Below are 20,485 nucleotides of genomic sequence, written 5' to 3'. Positions count from 1 at the left end.
AAGCTGGAATATCTGATGATGGTGATGATGATAATTTTGATTTTTATTAAATTAAAAACACATGAAAGGGAATTTTGAGGATGAAATTAGTCAATGGATGACCGAGTGTGTAAATGCACCATATTTGGCCTTAGTCACAGTCCCACCCATGCTGCCATCTCTTCCTCATCTTATTTTGCTCCTCAAGATTTGCATGTCAGGCCACTAAAGTGACTGAAACAGTAGCACAGGTTCATTTGCCTGCAATGCCACAGGAGGACCCAAGCAGGTAAACCATCAGCCCTCTCTCCGCCCAGAAGCACAGACGGATCATCATCAGGCCAAGATGGGAGTAAAAGAAGTGTTGAGTTCAATACGAGTGCCGTCCATCCTCATACTCGGCTTGGTTTATGTAGTCTATGTGCTGATTGGTGGGGTGGTTTTCTGGAAGCTGGAAGGAGATCTGGGGCAGAAAGACATCACTCAGTTACTGCTGAAGAAGAAGAGGCTCTTCACGTCGTACACCTGTCTGAACCAGGCAGGTCTGGAGGATGTGGCTCAGGTACAATTACTTATTATTGAGAAAATGTTCTGATCCAAAACCAGGCAACTTACACCAAGAGCTACCAAGTCTTTAACTTTTCTAATGGGCCATCAGTTCAAATAAATTCTTACTCAAAAGTCTTTTAATGATATAAGTGTCTTGCCACAGCTGTGCAGGATAGGCTGATCAGATGCTTTTTGATAATATATAATTAAAACTAATTAGGAATCATATCTGAATAAGTGAGCAAATCATAATTCTATGGTATTTGTTGTCTTCTGTGTGCTGTTATAAATATGAAGGGACGTAGGCTAAGTCTGAATAGAGAGATTTTAATAGTAAAGTTAATAATTCCTTGCAAAGCTAAGTTTATAAAATGAAAGAACTACTTTTCTGGTCTTGATTCATGGTCAGGGACGAGCAGGAAGGTCACAAATGTATGACTACAAGTCAAAAGAGAGGTGCACTTATTGAGCTAGGATTCATTTAAAGAAGCTAACGTTGCTGCTATGGCAGGATAAAGAGTTTGAACAAAGACTAAATACCAAACTCCCTACAGACTACGAACCAACTGACAGTAAAAACTAAAATGGCACAAAACCAAAGCAGGACAAGGTGGATGAGGGTCAGAGAAAACCAAGAAGGGAGCTGATGACTAGATCAGGAGCAGCAACAGAGGAGCAGGAAGTCAAGTCAGAAATTACATCAGGGGATAGACCCATTAAAATCTAACAGGGAATAAGATGAGAATATAAATTAAACTAGAACCAAGAATAACAGACTGAGACAAAGACCGGAATGAAAGAAGAAATTATGACAGAAAAAAAAACCAACCTGAACTCAAGAAAGTCAGCAGGAAGTTATTATTATATTAAAATGTTTATGGTGTGAAACGTGAAGGCAGTCGCCTACTAAATGGAAAGTTGGTAGATCGATTCCAGGCTTCCCCTGACTGCGTGTCAGAATGTCCCTGAGCAAAACACTGAACCCCATGTTGCCTCCAGATGTGCCTATCAGGGTATAAATATGTGTGATAGGTTAAAAGCACTTAGTATTTAAGAGTTGAAGTGCTGTATGAGTGTGTGGGTACAAGTGACGTAGTTTAAAAGTGTAAAAGCGCTTTGAGGGGTCAACAAATGAATTTAATAGTTCCATAAAAGTACAGCCCATTTAGATCAAATGTAGTTTTGTTTCCATCTGATAATGTCCGAAGCTGGATGCTCCCCAAGCTGTATTTTGCACATGTGTATGCTGGGCCTATAGAATAAACCAGTACAGCAAGAATGCAGACAAAACCAGATAAAACTTCCAGAAAAAACATAAAACTAATGTATTACTTTGACTCTTGACGGGGCGGCACATTCAGGGATCTACAATCCAAATCCAAATAAATTAATGAAATGTAAAGAAAAAAAATACTGAATCATTAACAGATCAACAAAACTGCATTTAAAGGGTTTAATTAGCAACAGAGCCACATATATAAGCCCATCACCCTCTGACTCACTCCTTTTCTGTGGATGGTCTAACACTAACATGCAAGGAGCTCTTATACCCACAGTATATGTAGTTATTATGTTCAGGTTTGCCAGTCCCTCCACACAGTTTTCACCAGTTTTAACATCTCCAACCTTCTGCATCATTATATTCCAAAATATAAAGATGAAGTTTGGGTTATTTAAAGCGTATTTCCCCATCATCAGTGTTGCTGTCCATCATGTAAAGTTATGTTTTTAAAAAGTGGATCATGAGTTTAGTAACAGCCCTAATTAATGGTTAATGCTTGTAAATATGGACACGAATATTTTTGCATTTTAATTTAAAGTAGCTTCAAAACTATGTCAATTAAGCATTTACTCAACAGTTCTGTCTCTTTACCGTCATCCTCTTAAATAAATGAAGTCTTAAATAAATGAGGTAATAAACAGCTGTGACAGGTGACAGGAGGCTTTAAGCATCCCAGTTATGTCCCCGACCTGATGTCTAATCCAAACAACATGGGAGCTTCTGCAAAAACGGAGGAGACAAAACTAAATTTTAAAAAAAAAGTATGTAATAACTTTGAATCCTGCTTGAGCTCCTGCTTGGTTCTCATGTCACAAAGACTCGGCGCCCTCCATGCAAATAGTTTGTCCAAACTTTCTGAGCTGGACGTTCTGCTTTGCCTACATGTGTCAGGCATGGTCTCATTTATCAGCTACAAAGATCTGCATCTCCACTTTGGATCTATTAAGCGCCTGAAGTTCATTGTAGAAAACACGTTGGAAGTCAGAATTTAAATAATTGTCATAAACCAGCAAATAACAAAATTCTGCAAAGTGTTGCAAGAGAAACTGTTCTGGTTTGCATTTTATTAAAACAAAGCAGTCAGTTTCTGTCCAGTCTGAAAATTAGAAAACACTGGATTACAACAGATTAACTTAATATTTACAGACCACAGTGTTCTGTGGGTGTAATTCTCAGATTGGTGCTGAACTCTGAGCACAGTGCTGAGGAGGTATTTCTGTGAGTCATGCTGTCAGCTGTAATTCATTGACCAGGATAACTCTAAGGTGTTCCAATGACCCTGAAAGATGCGAATCGATGTTTACTGGACTTAATATGAGTCATAAAGTCTGTCCCAAGTCCATGAGATATCTTTTTTTTTTTTAAAGATAAATCACAGAAAATGCTGAGATTTATTTTTGTCTGTTTCTTTTCTTTCAGGTTGTTCAAGCAGCATCAAAAGCAGGTCTCAGTTTGAAAAGCAACCAAACCACCGATGGCTTCTGGAAATTTACCAGCTCAGCGGTGTTTGCTGCAACCGTGGTCACCACCATAGGTTAGACATCAGAAGTGTCATTAATTATAAAAACTCGAGTCAGTTTTTATTATAAATATGTCAAACTGGAAAGCATCTACAGTTTAAACAGCTGCTAATACAGCGATCTGGAGGCAGCCATGATGGAATGTATCACCTGAAAGAAAGTCCTTCAGTCGTTTCTTTAGCTTAATATGATCGTTTAGATTTCTATAGAATCCAAGACCGCCCATGCTCAAATATTATTCTTTTTTTTTTATCGTTATCTCAAGATAACGAGATAATTTTCTCGTTATCAAAAGCCTGACTAAGTTATTTTAATACCTAAACCCTGGAAACCGTGTTGTGGAAACAGTCAACTGGTCCTTATATACTGGAAACATGCACTGATGCCAATAGTATAACAACATTTGGTTTATCTCCTTTCTCCTCATAATCCAACTATCGAAAGGCCCTTGTCAGCTCTGACTGGTCAAAAGCAGCAGAGTGGCGCAAAGCTGCTCATTTGGTGAAGGCGTGCCAAGCGTGCCAGCAGAAAAAGATGATGTAAATGTCCATCATGGTGATGTCATTATAAGCCTTGAAAGGGTTTCCATTTCTGTTTCACATTTAGATTGTTAAAAAATGTCAAAAATCCAATCAACTTTAATTATACAGCACATTAATAAAGAACAAATGGTTTTCAATGTGTTGTACACACAAAGACATTCCTCACACAGCCAGAGATTCTGCTCAACAGTCACTGAGTTGTCCAGTGGTTTTTATACTAAGCTATAATTCTTTTTTTTATTTTTTTATTTTTCCTGTGAGTTAGTATCTGGTCGCTGTTATGTGTTTTTGATTTGGTTATTATTTAAAAACTCTTAATAACTGGCAGCCCTGTTTTTTCTGTGTGTGTGTGTTTCTGCTTTTGTAAAAGTTGTAGGAAATTTTCTGGTGTGTTCATGTACAGGTGTAACAGTTTGTTGTCTGGTGATGGTGTGGATTGAAGGGTCGTTTCCGTCTGTCTGTGATCTTTTTGTCTCCTTTCTTCTTTCCCTTTTGCTCTTTTTGCTATTTTCCATCTTTTTCTGTCCCCTCCGGTCAGGTCCAGCAAGATTACATAGATTCTGTGATTCAAAGTAAATAAATAAATTAATTAATCACATTATCAAGAGGAGCCTTACCCATAGGCCTCCCCTTGGCAGAGCAAATTTGTTCAGCACGATATAGCAACCAGATTATCATTTTGCTGCTATGATGCTGGACAGGACAAGTTTAAAAAGTTTGTTTTTAAAGACAGATTTAAAGACCTAAAAAAGAAAAATGGACTAAAAACTAGAAGAATTTGATACACTAATAGACATTACAAGGCTAAAGTACCTTAAAAGACCAACAGAGACCATGTTATTCTCATGCTGCACTAAAAGCTAAAGAATACAGAACACAGTGTTTCAGGGTGTAATTTAAAAGTTTCCAGAGGTTTTTCTGGTTTTGTGTCTGAATTTTGGAACCAATAGGAGGAGTTGATCTCAGTGTCCTTGATGCATTTTACTGTAAAAACAAAGGTGTTAAACCAACTTAAATTAATTGTTATAATTTGTATTAAGCAACTAAGTTAAGTTTATTAAATGCAGTTATTAAGTTTGTTCAACTCCACAGCTTTAAGTCAGCCTCACTGTCCCAGGGGCAAGATTGCAGACCCAAAGAGCAGACAGGAATCTAAAGCTGTGAGACAAAACGTTTTATTTATGGTGACCTGGTTGGGTGGTAGGAACGATCATTCGGCTCTTTGGGTTGATCGTGCTGTGGGTGTAGGTGTGGCTCAGGATGGGAGGTGAGGTAAATCCAACAGTGTTTGGGATCCAGTATGTACTCTGAGGCTTCAGCAGGGTTTTCTGTGAGGACAATCACACATTAGGCCTGACAACACAAATAAGACAAAATTCCCAAAATATACTAGACCAGATACCACGTGTTTTAGGTTCAGCAATCTGCCGTCGAATGAAGGAAGGACTGTGGTAGATATACTGCTGGTGAGTTGATGAGTAGCAGCTGTCTTTTAGGAACAGAGCAGAGGGAACAGCCACGCCCACACATAGAAAAACACAACACATGGGGGAAGAAAAGGTAAGAAACAAGGCATGGCAGTTTATTTGTACAGCACATTCCATGTACAGGACAATTCAAAGTGCTTTACATAAAACAAACGCATTACAGATATTTAGAAATAGTAAAAGGCATCAACACACAATCACAATAAAATAATAAATTACATTAAAATGATTAAAAGCAAGATAAGTTAAAAAAAAAGTTAACAATAAGAGCAGACAATTGAGTCCAGAAACTCCAGTTTCTTTCAAATGATCTGAATGAATCAGTTTCATTAAAAAAAATACTTAAAAGATTCAAGTTTTTCCAAATGAAACAATTTATCCAAAATTAACTTAATATTCAAGTTGAATGTAACAAATTTGGCATGAAAACAAATTATTTTAACTCTAAACTTTCGTTATAATTAATAATTACTGAATTTTCTACAACTGATCTGCCTGTAAAGCTTAAACTTACTGTCCATTTTAATGCCAGAATATGTAAAAACGGGTTTTACAAATGGTTGTAACCGATCAAAATCAAGAGGAGGACAATCATGATTCCTGCTGGGACCAAACACAGTGACCTCTGTTTAACCTTTGCTTAAATTTCAAACATAATAAATTAATCCAGCCTTTGATGTCTTTCAGATGCTCCATCAATTAAATCAGGGAAATTTGCTAATTTCATTTTAAGAGTAAATAAATTTAAATTTGCATAAAAAGAAATTTCAAATTTTCTAAACAAAATTATGAAGGAAGGGAGACTAATTACAAAATTAGAACGCTATGTATATAATAGTATATTAATGTTAAAATAACAGCTTATTAATAGTATTAAACTTGCAAAGTTGAATTATTTTATTTCAAAATTACATTTTGTGAAATTATGATAAATTTAAAAATGTTTTATCAAAACATTTCCTTTTGAAAAATGGAAAATGAGTTTTCACAACTTTTTCATGATAGTTACATTTGATAGTAAATTTCAGTCTATAGGCCCATTTATGCTTCCTTATGTACATAAATAGCGACGTCACACGTCGCCCTCCTCATACTTCCATTCTGACAAGATTTGAGGAGGAAATGGACCCAAATGCAGGATGGAGAAGGCAGGAAGGAAGGAATAAAGGTTTTATCAAAAATTACTACAGAACTCACAGACGAAACAGAGGAGACACGACAGTGGACACAACAAAAGATTTGACACAGGAAAACTGAAACCAAGGGGTATAAATACACTGAGGTGAACTAACAAGGAACAGGTGAAGCAAATTAGCAAATTAAACCAGGTGTACAAACAAACAGGAAGCAGAAAGCAAAACAGAACAAAGAAGAGGATTGTTGAGTTCAGAGTTCAGCTCCATGATCCAACATCAGTTTCAGACGTTTGGCAGGCTTTCTTCAAAAGCTAACACAATTTTGTCTTTATTTTTTTCTACTTTTTTTTTCTTCCTGTTCCTCTTCTCTGGTTTGTTTCTTTTGCTGGTTGCATCTGTGCAGCACTGCCCCCTGCGATTTCCAGAGGTTTTCCTCAGTTTTCTACGTCAAGTGATGGATATTATTGTCATTTCCAAATATTAGAAAAGCACACAGAAAAAATAACCTCCATTATAGAGCTTTTCTTACAGTTTACAGTGTGGTAAATTTTGTTTGGGTGGGTCATAAAATACAACTTTTTAAGGTTTTGTTTTGCTGAACTTTATAGAAACTGTGTCTGTCCTGTCAAAATTTCTTTGAATTACTTTGAAAATTTTATAACTCAGCAAACCTTTTAAATGCATGAAAAAGTCAGAAGTGATTAGAAGTAATATCATTAATATATATGATTTATCTCTAAGCATAATCCTGGAATTTGTTTTCTTCAGACAGGTTTCAGCTCACAGATGAGACATTAACAGTTTATAGTTTTGCAGGTTATGGGAACACGAGTCCCAGTTCTACAACCGGTCAGATTTTCTGTGTCTTTTTTGCACTCTTTGGTATCCCCCTCAACATGGTGGTGCTCAACAGAGTGGGAAAGTACATGCTTGCTCTGGAGAGAAGCATTTCTGATTTCCTTGAAGGAAAGAGCGGACGAAAGGTACGCAGATCACCTCTGACAATGTTTAGGACCAGTCGAGTGGGAGAATGTTCTCTAAAATGTGACTAACATCACCTCCTCCTTCATTGACTCCCTGCAGAAATGCACACGCTTCTTCGTCCACCTGGTGTCTTACATCTGTGGATCAGTTCTCTTCTTCGTTATGCCAATGATTGTGTTCCAGCTGAAAGAGGGCTGGACCTACTCCCAGGCCATCTACTACTGCTTCATCACCCTCAGCACCATCGGCTTTGGGGATTTTGTGGCAGGTGAAGCACAGCTGTCACTTAAAAACCCTTCAGACTATTTTTTCTTTCATTTATCTTTGCTATAAGTTTAAATTTCCTTTGTAAAACTCAATACTTTGTTGCACCTTTCAGAGAGCAATCCGGACAAAGACTACCCAAACTGGTACAGCGTCCTCATAGCCTCATGGATCTTTTTTGGTCTGGCCTGGCTTTCTCTGCTCATCAACCACTCCATTGACATCCTGGAGCGGCTCAACAACCACTTCAAACAGCAACTGAGTAGTGAGAAGCCAGAGGAAGAGCCAAGCTCCGCAGAGGACAGCGACCCTCACACCGAGGTAGAAGATGAGACCAATAAGCCTCCAGTAACACAGTAATCTACAACCTACGAGGAAGGTTTCAGTGGGGTGGCCTAGTTACAGAGTCATTAGCTGTAAGATTAGGATTTGGTAAAAACTTTCAGTCATTATAAAGTATGAATCATCAATTACTAATTAATATGCGGTAGAGCAAAGGTTTCTCAGTTTTGGTCTAATCTCTGAGGTGCAGAAGGGGCCACACAATAATAAAACTTTATTTTAAGGCCACATTTTGTTACCATCACTATGCAGGATTTGTTTGCATGTTTTAGTTCACTTGTGCACACCGGATAAAAGTTAAAACAGCAAATTCAGACATGTTTGGCTCCTCTAAATAAGACATGAGTGACTACCGTGATTAGTAAATGAATGAGACTTTGTTGGGCTCCATACACAATGGATCTTTTGGGAGGCAGGCTGGATGTGTGGTGGTACTGAAGGTGAGCAGAGTTCAACTTAAGGAAACTTTTTTTTTTTTTTTAGCAAAATGAGATGAAATAGTTTAATAAAAATATTAAGAAAGTTGTGGTGTAAATTTCTTGGAACTTGTAAACAGGTTGTTTGCTCACCTACGTGGTAACAAAAGTCTTTGAGAATAAATAAAAGAAATTATTGCTAGCTTTGTCAGTTAGCTACCTTTGTCACAGAGGGGATATAAAATAAAATAAATTACTTGCTTTGGATGCTGTGAGGACTAAAATGACTTTTATAAAGAAATAGAAGCATCTAGTTCACCATGACTTTTAAAAAAGTGAATTAAAAATACTAGAATCCCTTTTTTGTTTTTGTCTTAGATGGGTAGTGGTGATGGAACTGTAAATAATGCTAGTAAATGTAAATTGGACCAGATATGTTTTTGCAAATGAAAGAGGTTTATTTATTTGTTATGGTTTTATGTTTAGTTGTAATTAATCAAATCTTTGTAATAATAACTCAAAGTGCTTTTGAGGTGGCATGACGTCCAAAACTAAAAAAAAACAAAGTCTCCAAAACCACAAGAGTCACAATCCAGAGTCAAAAATGTGAAATGGCCAGTATGTCAGCTTCAACATCAAATGACAAAATCAGAGTTTTTATGTCTAATAGTACATGTTCATGTAATCCTAATCATGTCTGTTTGACACCTCACATTAAAAATGTGCATGTGACAGGGATGTAGAAATGTGACAGTATGTACAACCAGCCCATTTTCTCTCAGCTGAAAAAATTCTAATTTAATGCACTTAATTCATCCACATAAGGATTTTCTGGCTAACTCAGCAGTGTGTTTAAGAAACGCCGTCACATATAAAGACATTTGCCATGAGGTCATCACGTAGAGTCATGAAAGCTACATCTCAGTCGAGAAATGAGTCAGGAAAACATCATAATGACAGTTTTGCTCTGGTGTCGCTGTTTTACGCTCTGTTGAAAAAACACTAAATTCCTACACAAACAACATTTCAGAAAATGACAAAAGAGAAAATATTATTTCAGATAATATACTTAAAAGAGAATAACCATGTACATATCAAATGCTGCTTTTAATCACGTTTTCTGTTTGTTTGCTGATTTTTGGTTTTCTGGCATATTTTTTTCTTTTTTAATAAAAAGGTATTTCTATATGATTTTTGCATGTTGTGGTAATTGGTTGTGTTCCCAACTTCCCACTTACCTCTTCCAACACATTATTAAATATTTACTATTTATATTCAAATATTTAATATGAACCATAAAAACCCTTAAATCTAAAAAGGGATCTTTGTGGGATGTGATTAAAGGAAACAGAAGAAATCAATGCAGCAAGACTACAAAAAAATACTAAATTTTATAGAAAATTACAGCTTTTCTGCAACTCAATTGTACTGCAATTCCCACTGTGTCCACTGGATGGTACTACTGTGCCAAAAGATAGGAACTAAAAGACTCAAAACCTATTGAATTATCACAGCTCCACAGTCAATATATTTCTATTTTAAATTTATATATTGACTAAATATACGTACGCCTGAATGCATTCTTTAGGAGTAAAGCTGTTTCTGTCTGATACAAGTTGTTGTACTTTTTACCTCATTGAATAAAAGTTTACAGTAGATTATTCAACTTGTGTTTGTTCTTTTGCAAACACAGAAGTAATCAAAGGTGCAAAAGCCTCTGGAGGCTCATATATCCCAAAGCCAGGCAGCACAGAGGAGGAGTAAATGAAAAAGACAGATGTCAAGCAGCAGGAATGGAAAATGAAAACATGTTGGACAGATGAACAGTAAGAAAAATGTCAGTAAATGGGGGGAAAGTAAGGAAGTGTAAAATTCCAGACAGCAGCAGAAACCAGTAAAGTTTTTTTTCCCTTTCTATGGGGCTGGTGGAAATACTATGGGGGAAACGGACTGAAAGGGAAAGGAGTGTGACTGGTGTCCAAAAAGTGCCACATACCTGTTCAGCCATGCTTCAGTAAGTGTGTGAGAAAGGACATGTGCCTGTCTGATTGGCTGCTTTTGCAGACATGATATCCAGACAGGAATGAAACTTTCAAATAGATGAAAGAAATTCACGTGACATTTATGTGAAACAAAGACCTAAACGCTAGAGAAGGCTAACAAGGGCTCAAGACCAGTGTGGGAACTTCTAGTCTGGACTGGACTGTCAGACTTCTGTGGTAATTTAAACAGGTGGTTTTATGATGTGGAGATGTACAACTTTACTATAGAAGCATCGCTTTCTGCACAGCTCTCTGAAGGTCCCACAACAGTATTTCCATCAGAATGAGGTCTGGACTGGATCATCATTTCTTTTTCAGTCATTCTGTTGTAGATCTGCTGCTGTTTTTGGGATAATTGTCCTGTCCCAGACAGATGAAATCACTTTGGTGGGAGTTCATTTTCCTGTGGCTGCAGAATAAGCCCAGGTCATCATAAGAGTTGGTAAAAGGTGTTTGTGCTTTTATGTTTGTTTGTTTGTTTGTTTGTTTGTTTGTTTGTTTGCTTGTTTGCTTGCTTGCTTGCTTGCTTGCTTGTTTGTTTGTTTGTTTGTTTGTTTGTTTGTTTGTTTGCTTGCTTGCTTGCTTGCTTGCTTGTTTGTTTGTTTGTTTGTTTTGTGCACTCTGACCAAGCATTTCCACTTTGGCCTGGCCTGTCTAGGACATTGTTCCAGAAGTTAGTGGTTTGTTCAGATGCATCAGCCATCCTGTGCTTTTCTTTTTAGAGAAAAGTTTTTTTTCTGCAACCCTTCTAAACAAGCCAAACTGCACAGTCTTCTTTCTGATTTTACTGTCATGAACATTAACATTTAACGTGCTACTGAACTGAACTAACTGAAACCTGGAGAGTCTGAGATGTGGCTTCTTAGGGTTTTTTTTTTACAGTTTCTGAAATCCACCTCTTGGAAGACTGGCAACTGTCTTGAATGTTTTCTTCTTTTGCTCTGTCAAATGGTGGATTCCAAATACTTTGGAAGTGATCTTATACGTTTTCTCACATTAATGTGCAGTAACAGTTGCTTCTCTAAGATCATTGCTGATGTCTTTCCTCCTTGGCATTGTGTTAAAGCCGCACCACTGAATGCTGGAAGACTTACACACTGAGGCGCCTCTAATGGTGACTAATTCAGCATCCTTCTTGCATCATGTCTCCTCTCTGAGCCAACTATAGCCGGTAAAAGCCAGTCCGATGTTGACCCTTGTCTTATGTCTTGCTCTGTCCATGGTGCTTTGCATGGTGCACGTTTAAAACGACACTGTTTTGACATCCAGTTGTTGGCATGGTATGAAGTAAAGTAAATACTGCTGTAAATTGATGCCCCAGGACAGGAAAAAAGTTGTAAAGTGTGGTTTCTCAACCTTGGGAAGATCCAGGGCATTGATGGGTCCAGGAATGTCCCTGTGCAAACAAAACGAATTAAAAACACAGAGTTTTAAAGTCGTAAAGGTATGTAGTGATACTTTAACACACACCTGAATACTAACTAATGCTTTTATAGAGGAGCTCTAACCGGAGATAATTAGTTATTTAATTAATATATTTAATTTTTATTTATATAATTCTAAGATCAGGTTTCACCATAATACCTTTTTTTATTTTCTGATACATAAAATCTCAGAAATCCAGCATGAAGTAAAACAGTGCCAACAGGTTTTATCTTTAAGATTATGTATGTGAAAGTTTCAAGTTCTAGTTTTTATCAGCCATTTACTACTAGTAAGAAAAACCAAAATAACACAGTAATAATCTAAAATGACAATAAATATAAATATAATAAGCCACAGTACAATGATTGCAGTGATGTGCTGCTTTACAGTCTGACAATATGTATATATATGCAATATTTACAGCCACTCCATATGTGTGTGTATATATATATATATATATATATATATATATATATATATATATATATATATATATATATATATATATATATATATATATATATATTCTTCTAGAATGGGGGTTTACTGCTCTGTCTACATGTGTGTGGATGTTTGTGTTACTATGTGGGAGAGAGATAAAGTTTTTTTTTGTTGTTTTTTTTTTTGCTATGCCACTTTGATGAGTGACAGCTTCTTTTATTTAATATGCAAAAATTGTTTTTCTCATTAAAAAGTACTTTGTGATACTTTTGGTAGGAAAAGTCCTTTATAAATAAAATTGATTTGATTTGAAATGAGTCTGGTGCACATGGTGCATCTGGAAGTGGTCGGTTCTGACTGAAGCTTTACTCTAAACACAACGTTCAGCACCATTAATGTCATAGCTGATGAACTTAAAGAAATTAGAGTTGAGATGTGGAATACAATGACAATTATGTGTGACGTATTTAATACATTAAAAGGTCTTTAAAAATTAACCTTTGCATTGTTCTTATCTCAAAAGCTGGATTATATCCTCATAGATCCTTCCTTCCATATAAAGCTTTCCTGTCGAGGAGGGGGCTGTAGGTTGCGGTCCTCATACTGGGTGGGGGTATGCCACGGGTGAGACTGTTTGCTTCTCACCTTAGCAAAATTATCTTGTCATTCAGTGGTGTAGGCTACAACCATGATGATAAATTCACCAGTTGTCACATAGACAGGCCCTTTTCTCTACTCCAGGGTTTGAGATTTTAGTTGTTTTATAAATTTTTTATAATGAAAGATTTTATGTTTATGTTTATGTTGTGTTTATGGAACAGTTATGGCTCACTGCAAGCCACAGTAAGATAACAATGCTGGTTTGAATGATTATGATAATGTAAATCTAAACTGATGTTTGGTGTGAAGTGAAATTAAATGTGTGAGAGGAGTATGACGCAGTCTGACTGCAATTCACCACCTAACCAGCTACATCTTCGATTTTCTGCATCTCCAAAATGTCTATACGCATGGGTCATGGGTGAGTTTACATACAGGTGCGCACATTTTCCCCATCAAATTTGGTTTTGGTTACCTTCAGGCCCTGTTTTGTGCATATGCCAGCTTTAAAAATGAGACCCCAGAACTGATCAAAAACACTGAGTATCCAGGACCCTCATTTATAAAATTGTGCATAGCAAAGTAGACTACAGGTGGCATATGTAGGGAAAAAAAAAATGCAGTGCACAAAAATTTCCAGATTTATAAAAGAGTGTGCACGCATGTCCCACGCTTCACATCAGAATCAACCGTTAGTGCACGTGAGGGAACACCTTGCCCCACCCACATGTTGGCTATAAAAGGTTAGGTAATGCCTGTAATAAATATTCATCAATATCATTTCCTAAAGTCTCAGGAGGGAAAAAGAGGGGAAAAACGTATTTTTTCAGAATGTGAGATTGAGATCCTAATGGACCACGTTGACAAACATAAAGATTTTATTTAGTGGGGACGGTGTGATCATTACCAGGGTCAGGCAGGGCACATATCCTTGCAAATCTTTGCAAATGAAACAATCGTCTCAGTTATTGTGGACCCAGGCTGATGAGCCACAACACTGGTAAGCAACATGTTGAATCACACATGTTTGAATATTTGGAGAATGAAAATACTGGTTAATTCTCCCTTTCACTCTAAATATTCTGTGATAACGTTTACTACTGTCAATCAGCTGTCAATTTTCTTCCTGACTGTTTAATTATCCCCGACCTATCAGTCAATTCCCTCTGCCAGTTGCCAGAAAACCCAGTGTTGTCAGCACTTGTAGAGGGACTGGCACAGCATGGTTCCTCCTCCGTCTCTGTAACGCTGGACTCAAAGCATCACAGAGGTCCGAGAGCACCACAGAGGTCCGAGAGCACCACAGAGGTCCAAGTGCACCACAGAGGTCCGGGAGCGTCACAGAGGTCCGAGAGCGTCACAGAGGTCCGAGAGCGTCACAGAGGTCCGAGAGCATCACAGAGGTCCGAGAGCGTCACAGAGGTCCGAGAGCACTACAGAGGTCTGGGAGCACAGCACACAGCAGTCAGAAACGGTTCATGAGCCATGCAGTAAGTCTTGCTGGTCTCTGAAAATCTGGAGTCATGTGCCATATTGTCCAGCAGATAAGACATTGTGCATCTTTACACACTGGAGTGCCGTTTTATATCCAACCATCAATTTTCTGAATAGCTACAGGTTGGGAAATTGTAACCTGACTGACGAACACGTTTCCACGGCGGCCATGTTAGATTAATAATAATTATGATGAATTTGTCTGGGACATGGGCCTGATAGTATGAATGTATTTATATCATTTAAGTTTAGTTACACACTGACCAAACCTTTTTTTTTTTTTTTTTTTTTTGAGCATTCACTCATAGGAGTATTAATATTATCAATGACCCATGTTTTTTGTTTAACTGCAGCAATTTACAATGTGGTGCTATTGTTTTATCTCATCTGCTATTGTAGTTAATTTTTAGGCTTTTATTTTGAAGGGCAGGATGTGGTCCTGCAATGCCTCGCAACTTCTGCTTGGTTATTAGGCGTAGGCTAGTGCAGTGTTTCCTAATCCAGATCCTCGGGACCCCCTCGGGACCCCCTGCCCTGCATGTTTTAGATGTAACCCTATTTTAACACCTGAATTAAATGAATGGCTCATTAACAGGCTGCCAAGAACTGAATCAGGTGTGTTGGAGTAGGAACATGTCTAGGACATGCAAGGCAGGGACCTGGATTGGGAAACGCTGGGCTAGTGGTAAAAATAAATGAATAAAAAAATGAAAAAGGAGGAAGAAAGTTGAAAAAGAAATGTTCAAATGATATAGTTTTTTCATGCCAAGGAAATTTAAGAAACGTGTTCAGCTTGTTTCATAGCAGCCATCTGGAAGGTGCAGCAGTATGTATGTTGTATGAATGTGTATTTTAAGTTTACTGCTGATCTAGTGTGTTGCACCATCCAAACAGCTAATGCTAGCTAGTAGTTCACAGATTAGTAACCAATGGAAGTGTGGTTATATGGAATGTATGTGAGTTGAAACTGTGTTTTATTTTGCTTTCAGCTCTTTTGGTGTGCCTGCGATTTAGGGCTTTGTGTGAATAATAAATGTTTAAACCGCCGTCATAAGCCCTCAGTCGTTATTGGAGTGTGACATTTGGTTGGAACACTACAAATATCAAATGTGCCTCTTAATTCATTTTTGCAAATAGCTTTAATATATAACATGTAACGTGAAAGGTAATATTTGATTTTGCATATACATATATATATATATATTTATATATATATATATATATATATATATATATACATAGTCTTTTTGCATTTGTGTCTTTATTTTTAGTGTTGTGAGCATTGTCATGGAATCCCCAACAGGGTATTCATAGACTCATACAAAGATCTCTTGATCAGCCCATTCACTCTCTGATCTTTAATGATTTTTATTCATCAGCAAACATGCCACACACATACACACACACAAAAGAACGCTTTGTGTAAACTTATTAAATTGAAGCCAGTGTTTTAGCCCTAAATGAAAAGCTTTCAAAAGCTCTCAAAAGCAATCCATTGTTTCCCAAACCAGGTCAACATGTGATCAATGAAAAGATCATGCTTGAAAGAGGAATCACCAGCAACTATCCGTGAATGATCTTCACACAAAAGACACTAAAGACACTAAACACACTGCCTGCTAAGACTGGTGTGTGCTAGAGGGTGCTCCCAGGCTGTGATGACATGCATCAGAGGTTTATGAACTAAATTTGTGTCTAAGTTTTCATTTGCATGGTTTTACCCAGCTGTACACAGATCTAAACAGAGACACATCAGTCAGAGGAGAAGGATAGGGAAGAGTGGTTCCTAACCTAATCAGGCACCAGAAGCTCAAAGCAGGGGTCAGTGGCAGAATCGACAGTTTGGCATTGAAGCAGTCATACACACATACTCAACTCTACTGGTCATCTTACAAATGTATTTTCCTTTCAAATGTGTCCCCGTTTAGATGAGAAATAAACAGATTTTCCAAGAGGATAAGAGTTCTTGTCAAGTATCTTATTTAACTCATTCATCTAATTTTTTTTTTTCCTGTATATATTATATCCTCTTTATTGGTGAGCGCGCGCGCACGTGTGTGTGTGTGTGTGTGTGTGTGTCCTACTTCTTTACAAAAAAGTTGGAAATATCTCAGTTTTCTTCATTCTTATTGTTACACAAACTAAGACTCTATTTCTCCACATTGTCATGCTGTAATTTAAAAATCAACTAGCAGCTTTGCTAGACTTCTGCTTAAATTAAACTGGATCAGGCAACTCTGGCTTAGTCAGTACTAAGCTAGTTGATACTGAGATGCAGCTGAGATAAGAATCAGCACCTCCAAATCTGAGACTATAGTCCTCAGGCAGAAAAGGCTGAAGACTAATTATTAATTACTCAAAGGAAATAAAATGTCTCACAATCCACAATGACTGCTGATGGAGAGAGGGTTTTTTGGAATAGCAAAAGAATCTGCTGCAAAGATTTGTTGGTATTTGCAACAATTATGCAGCACGCAAAGAGTAAAATAGAAATCCACTATTAGTTCACATATCACTCTGGAGGTCTGGCAATGCTTGATGCTGATACCTTTGACAGTTTTAAATAAAAATGAAAAGCACAGTCTGAGGACTTTAATGTTAACTGTAAGTTTGAAGACATCTCTAAACGTCTAGATTTTATATTAAATCACAAACTGCTGAGTCACTGCAGAGAGAAAACTTTGTGGTAGCACATGATAAAATTTCAAATATTTTGTCTCAGACAATATTAACATTTTATCTCCAGCACCCAGTTTCATCACAATATGTCTGTGGTTAGTAATCACTGACAAGCAGAACACGCTGTTACTCTGATCATAGAACCAAAACAGCAGGATACTATGGGCCCTAAAACTAAACTTGGAAAGTTTGCCAAATTATTACTGCTGTAAATAACTAATTCTGAAGAGATACATGTTCAGTTGTCTTAAACCTTAAAGAATGTTACTTTTGGTTATTATTAAAAGCAGTCCAGTGCTAACAGGATTTATCATACTCATATTATGAACAGACACACTTATTATGTGTAATAAATACTATGATGTTCACCCTGTGTACTTCCTTGGGAATTAACAGGTTCAGTAGCAGGATAGCTCAGTTAACTGATTATCAGGATGGTTACAAAAGTGTAGTGTTTCGGGTGTGGAAACACAATTCCACAGAGGAAAGACATCAGCAGTCATCTCAGAAAAGCTATTTCAACACAGAGAAAAGATTTTCACAACTTTTAAACATTTGCAAATCTTCCCAGGAGTCCCAGCAAGCTCAGTCCAAGGCCAGGCGAAGCAATGCTCAGAAAACCTGTAGAAAACCCAAGAGCTTCATCTCAGACTCTTCTTTGTCATGGGTCTGCAGATCCTAGCAGGTGTGGTGGGCATGGGAGTGTCTGTTTTGCAGGTGGAGGTGTGGATTCTCCCAACCAGGTTTTCAGACACAGCTGATATCAATCTTGTCAGTGCATCAGTATTTCAACCCCGGTCTGATCACCAGTCTCCCCCAGATATTTGCTCTTGCTCATGGTAACGCTCTCTGTTGCTGCTGCTGCCTATTAGCCTGCCAATCCGCCCTACCGCTGATCCACTGGAAGGACTACGCCAGGATCATACCACCTGAACACAGCAGCTTTAAAGTAATGTAATAGTCCACTTTCCAGCCGTTACAACATCCAGGCATCACTTAGCATAATAAAGTAGCTTTATGTTACTTTCTGACCTTAAAAATATTTGTTTCTTACTCGTTACTCGTTTTGATGGAACAGTGACATTCATTATGTACATTCCTGGAGCTGTTAGCCAGCAGGGTCCCAAGTCTGAGAAAAACCATCATGTGACAGCTGAGTTTCGCTTTTCACACCCTGTCACATGCCAGCAACTGGATATCAACACACCGGCCGTTTTGAGTATGCACCATCATGGCTGATTCAACCCAAAAAAAGAGTCAACAACGGAATGGCTTTTACTTCTTGGAGAGATCTCAGAGAAGAGCTGCGATGCAAGTTTGATGCCAAATGTAAATGCCAACCACTGTGGGCCCCTGTGCAAGGCCTTTAACCCCTAACTGCTCCCCGGGCGCTGGAATCTGGCAGCACACTGCTCCTAGCAACTATGATGGGTTAATGCAGAGAAAGAATTTGCCAGCTGGGAAGTAGAATAAAATAAAAATAAATAAATAATAAATTTGCCACCGTTAGGGGGTGCCTCACTGAGAAAATCTACACAAGTTCAGTAGGACTTCTTTAAATGTTAAAGTTCATGATGTTACAATTGAAAAAAGACTTAATAAGTATGGCTCGACAGGAAGAGTTGCAGGAGAAAGCCTCTTCTCTTGAAAAAGAACATGGCTGCATGGCTTAAGTTTGCATAACACCAGACTTCTGGACAATGTCCTTTGGACAAACCAGACCAAAGTAGAGATACAGAGTCATAATGGAAAAAAAAAAAAATAAAAAAACAGCATAAAATTTTTACCCCAAATTATAACACCTGATTTGGGGTTGTCCTGCAGCTACAGGACCTGGACACTTGGCAGTCATTGAGTGGACCATGAACCACTCCAGATACGAAAGCATTCTAGAGTCAAATGTGAGACCATCTGTCAGACAGCTTAAGCTTAGCTGAAACTGTCTCATGCAACGGGACAATGATCCCAAACACAGCAGCAGAAAAGAAAAAGGAAAGAAGGTGTTGACATGGTCCAGTCAAAGTCTAGACCTCAGCCTAATGGAAATACTGATGTTGGACCTTCAGAGAGCTGTCAAGAATCCAACACTGCAAACTTTGATGACCTAAAGCAACATCAGAAAGAAGAATGGACGAAAACTCCCCCACAACCTTGTGTGAGACTGATAACATCTTCCAGAAAACCATTACCTCGAGTTATTGCTTCATGAAGTGGACTTAATTTTCTACTTACTGTTTCTGCACTTTGGCCTCTGTGTTGTTCAGTAAATAGTGATACAGAGTAAAACGGTGTGCTGTTGATCATCTGAGGTTGAATTCACCCCAATTTAAGATCAAACCAAGTTTTACACATTATTTTTACTGGCCTTTCTTTTTCACACAACTTAACATCCAAGAAGGTGGGGTAGAATTTCTGACCTCATGGATTTGTAAATTGTTCTAAATTCTGAATTTATATTTCCAGAAATACATTTTCCATTAACCAACATCTGCTTTTTATAGGGCTGGAAAGCGCACACAAAGCCTCATTCAACAGTGGCCATAACCGTGAGTTGTAAACACATCAAGGCTTTTATTACAGTCTCATATGACAACAGTCACAAGTTTACAAGCCTGTGAAGAGTTACTATAATTCAGTCTATAGACACGTTAACAAATGTTTGCCCTTTACTCTGTCATAGGCTTGAACATGTGAGCCAGCTGCTTGAGGAGCACACCCTTTACTGTTAATGCAGTAAAGGAATGTTCAGACACTTTTACATTTACCAGCAGCTGCAATAAAATGGATCGCAAGTCTAATAACAATAAACGTACCCAAATATGAAAAAATGACCTATTTTCGTACTGACACTGTATCTCACTTTTCTTTTTCATTAAGTCTCAGGAACCACCTTGCAGTTATAAGGATTTAATGTCAACCTCAGTGTCTAAAAACTGGAGATTTGTGCAGCTTTAAATGCACTCAGTACCTTCCTTTTGAGATTCAGATAAAATTCGTATCTATGTGTTTAACACCGAATCACAGGTAGCCAGAAAAACAAAACAATATTTAAGCTTCAAATCTGCACAGCTGTGATTAATGTCAACAAGGACACACCTACTCCTACGTGTAGTCAGTGAGAAACATTTAATGACATCTCAGTTAATAAAACAAATAAGTTAAGTTTCCTTTTTGCTAAATTTTAGCTGAAGTTACAGTCTCAAATTTACGTTCGGTTAAATGTAAAAATGTGTCATTTAATTAAAACCTACTAGTTTAATCAGATTATATGTTTTTTATGTTTTATTAAATATCTTTTAAAAA

General features: G+C 37.6%; 1 protein-coding gene across 2 annotated transcripts; it reads left to right on the top strand.

Annotated features, from left to right (window-relative positions):
• The first annotated feature begins 246 nt into the window (after positions 1-246).
• On the top strand, positions 247-10,260 carry kcnk17 (potassium channel, subfamily K, member 17). 2 transcript variants are annotated; one of them, XM_041972692.1, is made up of 6 exons: positions 247-541; positions 3,230-3,344; positions 7,312-7,478; positions 7,579-7,747; positions 7,859-8,064; positions 10,195-10,260. In XM_041972692.1, the coding sequence occupies exons 1-6, from the start codon at positions 326-328 to the stop codon at positions 10,198-10,200; spliced, it is 879 nt and encodes a 292-aa protein (XP_041828626.1). In that variant the 5' UTR covers positions 247-325; the 3' UTR covers positions 10,201-10,260. The 2 variants fall into 2 exon arrangements, with proteins under 2 accessions (XP_041828626.1, XP_041828625.1); XM_041972691.1 differs by lacking the exon at positions 10,195-10,260 and having other exon boundaries at positions 7,859-10,060.
• The last annotated feature ends 10,225 nt before the right edge of the window (positions 10,261-20,485 follow it).

Source organism: Melanotaenia boesemani, chromosome 20, assembly GCF_017639745.1.
Source record: "Melanotaenia boesemani isolate fMelBoe1 chromosome 20, fMelBoe1.pri, whole genome shotgun sequence".
Taxonomy (NCBI): Eukaryota; Metazoa; Chordata; class Actinopteri; order Atheriniformes; family Melanotaeniidae; genus Melanotaenia; species Melanotaenia boesemani.
This window is presented reverse-complemented; position numbering and strand designations above follow the sequence as displayed.

Excerpts from the sequence above, each read along its gene's own strand:
- kcnk17 (XM_041972691.1), top strand. The coding sequence starts at position 326 with ATGGGAGTAAAAGAAGTGTTGAGTTCAATACGAGTGCCGTCCATCCTC. Across the intron at positions 3,345-7,311 it reads AACCGTGGTCACCACCATAG|GTTATGGGAACACGAGTCCC; the intron begins GTTAGACATCAG and ends ATAGTTTTGCAG. Across the intron at positions 7,479-7,578 it reads AAGGAAAGAGCGGACGAAAG|AAATGCACACGCTTCTTCGT; the intron begins GTACGCAGATCA and ends GACTCCCTGCAG.